This window comes from Cyprinodon variegatus, unplaced genomic scaffold (genome assembly GCF_000732505.1).
Source record: "Cyprinodon variegatus isolate N-32 unplaced genomic scaffold, C_variegatus-1.0 Scaffold1182, whole genome shotgun sequence".
Taxonomy (NCBI): domain Eukaryota; kingdom Metazoa; phylum Chordata; class Actinopteri; order Cyprinodontiformes; family Cyprinodontidae; genus Cyprinodon; species Cyprinodon variegatus.
This window is the reverse complement of record NW_015151635.1, coordinates 130,168-138,512: the sequence shown is the minus strand read 5'-3', so window position 1 is coordinate 138,512 and position 8,345 is coordinate 130,168. Positions and strand designations below refer to the sequence as shown.

Genomic DNA, 8,345 nt, shown 5'->3' with positions numbered 1-8,345 from the left:
AATGGCCAATGACCTTAATCATGTCTTCAAGTGGCTTAAGGAGACCACATTTTAATATTTAAAGTGGCCACCACCATATTCTGTAGCTGCAATTCCTGTGCCATCGAAATGTGGGGAGAGATGAAAAGCTTTATGTAGCAGAAAACTCCAGCAAACTGAGTAGTTTGTTGAAGTGTACCAAGGGTGTATCTTTGTAATGAAAGTTGGTGGGGACACTCTAAGGGTGGGGGGTGATGGACCTACAGTTACTCCATCCGAACACTTTAAATAGGGTTTTCGTATTTTCAAAAAATGAGCTCAGACATATATTTATTGAATGCTTTCCTATTGTTGAGGACACAAGATAACCATAATAAACAGATATTTATATTTATAGATCATTAGAGAGATGCCTTTTAGTGTGTTACATATATAGGGCCCAAAAACATTAATGTATAAAAAAATAAATAACGGATAACAGCCGATTCCGATGCCAAAATCGATATATCCTTCATCCCTAGAAGTACAATTTCAATTCCATCCGTCCAGAAAAATATGGATATGCTGCATTTTAAATATAGCATAGCATATTTTTTCTTGTAAACTTTCTGGTAAATTTGGAGATATATTTTGCATGTCCCAGTAAATCTGTTTTTTAAACCTTTAAATGTGCAGCTCTCCCTACTTCTCTCTGTGCTCTGTTTAAAAAGATTTATGAACCTCTTTACTAATATAATGATGCCAGAAAAATATTTCAAGATGTGCAGAAGCTCTGTAGTCTGATTCTGTCTGAACAATAGGAAAACATGTTCATTTTAAGCTGTAACTGGGAGTCATGGTCCTCTGAGAAGCCAACCTTTTTTTAATAAAGAACAACACAAAATTTAAACTATGTTTTCTCAAGCTTCTTGCAATATAATACTAACTTGTATAAACTTATAATCTGTTGCCATTTTTAACTGAAACAGCACAGAATGTCTAACGAACAGATTTTTCGGTGGCATCTCTCATTTTTTTAACAAACCCGTCTCCTAACTTTTACTTAAACATCAAAGTAGCTGCTGGTTAATATTCACTAAGTGCTGCTGTGTGTCTCTCCACCAACCACATGGCTACTATGCAGTGAAATCAGTTGCCTCAAAGTGACAGATCCAGTGATGTTTCACCGAGACAGGAGAAGCGAAACAGAGGAAGANCCAACCACATGGCTACTATGCAGTGAAATCAGTTGCCTCAAAGTGACAGATCCAGTGATGTTTCACCGAGACAGGAGAAGCGAAACAGAGGAAGAAAAACACTGACAACAAACACTGAAAATGCTCTGAATACAGTTAGCTGAACCCAACCTCTGTTACCCTTGGCTAAAGTAAATGAGTGGAAAGGGGGGAAAAAAGCGGAGATTATTGATAGGGACATGTCCTTCAGAAAGGTATGCCTGTGAAGTATACTAAAACAATAACTGCTGCCTTGCAGCAAGAAGGTTCTGGGTTTAATTCCCAGCACGGGGTCTTTCCGCATTGTGTTTGCATGTACTCCCTGTGCAATGCGTGGGTTCTCTCCGGATACTCCGGCTTCCTCCCACAGCCCAAAAACCTGATTGTTAGGTTAAATGGCATCCTTAGGTATGAGTGTTTGCAAGAATGGTTGTTTGTCTCTGTGTTGCCTGGCAACAGATTGGCGACTTGTCCAGGGTGGACCCCGCCTTTTTCCCATTTACAGCTGGCAATAGGCACCAGCACTCCTCACAACCCCAGCAGGGATAAGGGTGACAGAAAATGGACGGATGGAAAATAAAGAAGGGTGTTTCTGTTCTGAGAACTCCTCTAGCAATCTCTGGATATTATTTTTTTAAATAATTATTCATATATATGCCGATAATTATGGAGAACCTACATGGATACATGTACATAGTATCTTTAATGAGGGATAAATAACGTATGTTTGAATTTAATTTAATTAAAAACAATTTTATCCAATCCATTTGTCTTAAAAAAAAAAAAAAGGAAAGAGAAGGTAAACATCTGGTTTAAGTTGTGTTTCAGGTTGAGATTTATGAATAACATTTTTATTTTATTTCCATGGAACTAATCAGGAGATGCAGGCTGATTCAAAGTCAGCAGTGAAATGTGGAGTTTCGTGTTTATTAGAGGTTTTACGGTCATTAAGGTCTACCTCACTTCCGCCTGGAATTGACCGGAAGCAAACCAAAATAAGACTGGTGGGATGCTGACTTCCATCCTCCCATCTCCTCGGGAAACCAAAAACTTGACTTCTGTTGAGTGTTTTAACTCCCCCAGCGGGATGTCTTTCCCCTCAGCTTTCAGTGCGCAGGTGGCCGCCATCATGGACGCTCTGGCCAAAGCTGCTGCGGCTGAAATATCGATGCTATTGGAGGAGGGCAGCGTGGCTCTGCGGCTGGAGGTGAGCAGGAGGGACAGTGAGATCCAAGAGCTGCGGAGCAGCCTGAAGAGGATGGATGCTGAGCTCCAGAAAGCGCAGGAAGCTGCTGCGAGACGAGCTACAGCCGAGAAGCAGGTGCAGACCCAGGAACCGTGGAGAGGTGAGGAACCGGAAGTGGACACACAGCGCACCGAACTGCGTTTAAAACAGCTTCAATTCACACTTTTAACTGATAAACAAGATCCCCTTAGCTGTAAACTTAGAAATTAACGCTCTGAAACGATTGTTACTTTCTGTCGTTTAATTCGTCCAACGAGAGAGACTATATTAGGATAAAAAAAGAATAGAAATATCCTTTATTGGGGGTAAAACTATGCCTGTCAGTGGCAAAGAGAGAGCATAAAGGTGCTATAAGCTAAATGTTTGCTCCTATTTTAGTTTAATGTCGTTATATAAACAAAAAATAGTTTAGGTTTTTAACCCTTTATAGTGCACTCAGTAAAATATCAAGCTAATAGTGTTATTGGAATCCAAGACCTTATTACTATGGTAACATAAAAAAAATATATGGATATTTTGATGGCAACAATTAATGTCAATGTAATAACAAGAAACACCAACTTGCCTGAATATATTACGAATGATCAATAAAAAAAAAATAATAATAAAAAAAATAACAAAAGTGCTTCTATAAGAAATTCATGAAAAACACTCTGGGAACAAAAGACACATTTTTTTTTTTTTTGGTACAACATCAGAATCAGAATCAGGTTTATTGCCATTGTTAGTGAAGGAGTTCACAAACTAGGAATTTTTTATGGTACAATCGTGCAACATGAAACATATAATATATAATAGGTAAATAAAATTATAAAAATCTCTAAAAACACTGTGGGTATAAGGCATGCAAAAAATAGACTAATATATACACTTAGGATAAAAATATGGATAAAAAGTATAAAAAGTAAAATATACAAGGTAGTGCAAATAGAGCAGTGTGCAACATAACCTTATAGGCATTAATGCTGATACTGGCACTTAAATTGTTTTTGTTTATAAAGCTAAATATAATCATTAACTAGGCTTATTAACTTTTTAACTTTACTTTTTAACTTTTCAATTAGCTTTTTGCCTTTTTTTCTTGACTTGTTAACTTTTTTTTTTTTCAACTTAATGTACTGTACATATCATTCGAGGGCTCATCTAATTGATCAAATCCCAAAATAAGATGTACAGCCATGTAGCAGTTTACTGAATGGCTGAATATAGATCTTGTGCTTCTAGACTTCACTATGGGAGGGGGGGGGACTCTATTTATAAGGGGTAGGCAAGTGATCAAAAATGCTAACTTGCCCTTTAAAGCGGAGGTCTTCAACAGGGGGTCCATGACCCATAGGGGGTCCATGGAGGTACTGCATAGGGGTCGCAAAAGCTTTGGTTGATTAGTTCTTTATATTCCTCCCTGCAATTTTTTCCACTAATTGAAATGTCTTTAAATCCACATTAACATGAATTCAAATCACTGTAGTAAACAGATAAATGGAGGCAGAAGATGTCTTTCAGTCATCAATGCACACATTCAGCGACACACAGGAACTCTTTGAAGCTGGGCACCGTTTCATTCACAACACCTGTCCCATCAACCAGGAATCACAATCAGAAATACTTTAATAATCCCAGAGAGAAATTNATCCTTTATTGGGGGTAAAACTATGCCTGTCAGTGGCAAAGAGAGAGCATAAAGGTGCTATAAGCTAAATGTTTGCTCCTATTTTAGTTTAATGTCGTTATATAAACAAAAAATAGTTTAGGTTTTTAACCCTTTATAGTGCACTCAGTAAAATATCAAGCTAATAGTGTTATTGGAATCCAAGACCTTATTACTATGGTAACATAAAAAAAATATATGGATATTTTGATGGCAACAATTAATGTCAATGTAATAACAAGAAACACCAACTTGCCTGAATATATTACGAATGATCAATAAAAAAAAAATAATAATAAAAAAAATAACAAAAGTGCTTCTATAAGAAATTCATGAAAAACACTCTGGGAACAAAAGACACATTTTTTTTTTTTTTGGTACAACATCAGAATCAGAATCAGGTTTATTGCCATTGTTAGTGAAGGAGTTCACAAACTAGGAATTTTTTATGGTACAATCGTGCAACATGAAACATATAATATATAATAGGTAAATAAAATTATAAAAATCTCTAAAAACACTGTGGGTATAAGGCATGCAAAAAATAGACTAATATATACACTTAGGATAAAAATATGGATAAAAAGTATAAAAAGTAAAATATACAAGGTAGTGCAAATAGAGCAGTGTGCAACATAACCTTATAGGCATTAATGCTGATACTGGCACTTAAATTGTTTTTGTTTATAAAGCTAAATATAATCATTAACTAGGCTTATTAACTTTTTAACTTTACTTTTTAACTTTTCAATTAGCTTTTTGCCTTTTTTTCTTGACTTGTTAACTTTTTTTTTTTTCAACTTAATGTACTGTACATATCATTCGAGGGCTCATCTAATTGATCAAATCCCAAAATAAGATGTACAGCCATGTAGCAGTTTACTGAATGGCTGAATATAGATCTTGTGCTTCTAGACTTCACTATGGGAGGGGGGGGGACTCTATTTATAAGGGGTAGGCAAGTGATCAAAAATGCTAACTTGCCCTTTAAAGCGGAGGTCTTCAACAGGGGGTCCATGACCCATAGGGGGTCCATGGAGGTACTGCATAGGGGTCGCAAAAGCTTTGGTTGATTAGTTCTTTATATTCCTCCCTGCAATTTTTTCCACTAATTGAAATGTCTTTAAATCCACATTAACATGAATTCAAATCACTGTAGTAAACAGATAAATGGAGGCAGAAGATGTCTTTCAGTCATCAATGCACACATTCAGCGACACACAGGAACTCTTTGAAGCTGGGCACCGTTTCATTCACAACACCTGTCCCATCAACCAGGAATCACAATCAGAAATACTTTAATAATCCCAGAGAGAAATTACTTTGGTTACATTACTCCATCTGTAATATAGTGACTATAGGACCAGATTGATAGAACACAATTTCATACAATATATATAATCAGGGGGTTCCCACTCCATTTTTGGGGTCCTTGGCCTGGAAAACGTTGAAGACCCCTGCTATAAAGGGTTAATATAATCAATACAGTCATGTAATATTAGGAAGATACAAACATTTAATTAGGAAAAAATAAAGACTGATTCAAACATGTATTCTGGGTAAGGAAAATAGCAAATATTTTGGTTTTCTTACGTCTGAAAAAACTTCAGTGATACTTGAAGCCAGCTGACAATCTTTGACATCTACGTGATAAAATTTGCCGCATTCCTCAAATTTTTATGAGATATTTGTGGGATTTCTTCATGCATAGAGTGGAATCCATGATGTGGTCACCTGGATCTATACTGTTGCTGCAAAGCATCACTAAATCGTGATTCCTCGTCAAATGCTGTGTTCCAGATAGAATGGGTTACATTTTAGACTCCTCTGTCCAGAAAACATCAATCCTAATGATCATCCTTTTGCAGTCAGACATTGTTGGTAATAACACATGTTATTACAAACACTATTCTGCTGGAGGTCCCATGATGACATGTTTTTTTTTTTTTTTTTTTTTTAAAGTAAGCCTCTTGATGAACTTGATTTCCAGACTGTGGTATTTTTGTCCTTATTTTGAATGCTTTGTGTTTGTATTTTTATTTTTCTTCTTTCAAAAATGGTAGAGATGAAATGCATTCACCCAGTTTCATAGGTGTGGGGGAAGAGAATTAGGGCCACTGTTTTTTTTCTCTGAATTCTGACTTTTTTTTCTTAGAATTTTGACGTTTTTTTTCCTCAGAATTCTGACTGTAATCTCAGAATTCTCGCTTTTCTCAGAATTCTGACTTTAATTTCAGAACTGTGGATCTTAATGTAGATGGGCACCATGAAGCAAGAAATGTGGGAGCTCTCAGCTTCACTGACAAAGATGTGAGTTGTTTGGGAGGGCCCGTAACACATTAGTGGAAAATGATGGAATTAGGTGAGTTTTTACGTGCTCGAGGGGTCCCTGGTGATGCTATTTCATTAATGGACGAGCAGAAGGTGATTAAAACCAGAGGGCTAATCTTTAAAATAGACATGGCTACAGCTTGATGCTAACATGTTTGTTAGCTGTCAGATTAAAGTCAGAAAGTGCCCCTCAGGAACGTAAAAACGTGGGGTCTTAAAGGCAGAATTCTGAGATTAAAGTCAGAATTNCCAACCACATGGCTACTATGCAGTGAAATCAGTTGCCTCAAAGTGACAGATCCAGTGATGTTTCACCGAGACAGGAGAAGCGAAACAGAGGAAGAAAAACACTGACTCTGAAAATTCTCTGAATACAGTTAGCTGAACCCAACCTCTGTTACCTTTGGCTAAAGTAAATGAGTGGAAAGGGGGGAAAAAAGCGGAGATTATTGATGGGGACATGTCCTTCAGAAAGGTATGCCTGTGAAGTGTACTAAAACAATAACTGCTGCCTTGCAGCAAGAAGGTTCTGGGTTTAATTCCCAGCCCGGGGTCGTTCCACATTGTGTTTGCATGTACTCCCTGTGCAATGCGTGGGTTCTCTCCGGATACTCCGGCTTCCTCCCACAGCCCAAAAACCTGATTGTTAGGTTAAATGGCATCCTTAGGTATGAGTGTTTGCAAGAATGGTTGTTTGTCTCTGTGTTGCCTGGCAACAGATTGGCGACTTGTCCAGGGTGGACCCCGCCTTTTTCCCATTTACAGCTGGCAATAGGCACCAGCACTCCTCACAACCCCAGCAGGGATAAGGGTGACAGAAAATGGACGGATGGAAAATAAAGAAGGGTGTTTCTGTTCTGAGAACTCCTCTAGCAATCTCTGGATATTATTTTTTTAAATAATTATTCATATATATGCCGATAATTATGGAGAACCTACATGGATACATGTACATAGTATCTTTAATGAGGGATAAATAACGTATGTTTGAATTTAATTTAATTAAAAACAATTTTATCCAATCCATTTGTCTTAAAAAAAAAAAAAAGGAAAGAGAAGGTAAACATCTGGTTTAAGTTGTGTTTCAGGTTGAGATTTATGAATAACATTTTTATTTTATTTCCATGGAACTAATCAGGAGATGCAGGCTGATTCAAAGTCAGCAGTGAAATGTGGAGTTTCGTGTTTATTAGAGGTTTTACGGTCATTAAGGTCTACCTCACTTCCGCCTGGAATTGACCGGAAGCAAACCAAAATAAGACTGGTGGGATGCTGACTTCCATCCTCCCATCTCCTCGGGAAACCAAAAACTTGACTTCTGTTGAGTGTTTTAACTCCCCCAGCGGGATGTCTTTCCCCTCAGCTTTCAGTGCGCAGGTGGCCGCCATCATGGACGCTCTGGCCAAAGCTGCTGCGGCTGAAATATCGATGCTATTGGAGGAGGGCAGCGTGGCTCTGCGGCTGGAGGTGAGCAGGAGGGACAGTGAGATCCAAGAGCTGCGGAGCAGCCTGAAGAGGATGGATGCTGAGCTCCAGAAAGCGCAGGAAGCTGCTGCGAGACGAGCTACAGCCGAGAAGCAGGTGCAGACCCAGGAACCGTGGAGAGGTGAGGAACCGGAAGTGGACACACAGCGCACCGAACTGCGTTTAAAACAGCTTCAATTCACACTTTTAACTGATAAACAAGATCCCCTTAGCTGTAAACTTAGAAATTAACGCTCTGAAACGATTGTTACTTTCTGTCGTTTAATTCGTCCAACGAGAGAGACTATATTAGGATAAAAAAAGAATAGAAATATCCTTTATTGGGGGTAAAACTATGCCTGTCAGTGGCAAAGAGAGAGCATAAAGGTGCTATAAGCTAAATGTTTGCTCCTATTTTAGTTTAATGTTGTTATATAAACAAAAAAAAAGTTTAGGTTTTTAA

General features: G+C 37.9%; 1 protein-coding gene across 1 annotated transcript in view; it reads left to right on the top strand.

Moving 5' to 3' along the window:
- Positions 1 to 7,668: 7,668 nt before the first annotated feature.
- The window catches only part of LOC107101985 (gastrula zinc finger protein 5-1-like), a 6,929-nt gene continuing 6,252 nt past the window's right edge, over positions 7,669 to 8,345 (top strand). Inside the window, exon 1 of the mRNA XM_015401094.1 lies at positions 7,669 to 8,024. Coding sequence (XP_015256580.1) covers positions 7,688 to 8,024 — 337 coding nt within the window. The 5' untranslated portion in view covers positions 7,669 to 7,687. The remainder of the gene's footprint in view (positions 8,025 to 8,345) is intronic.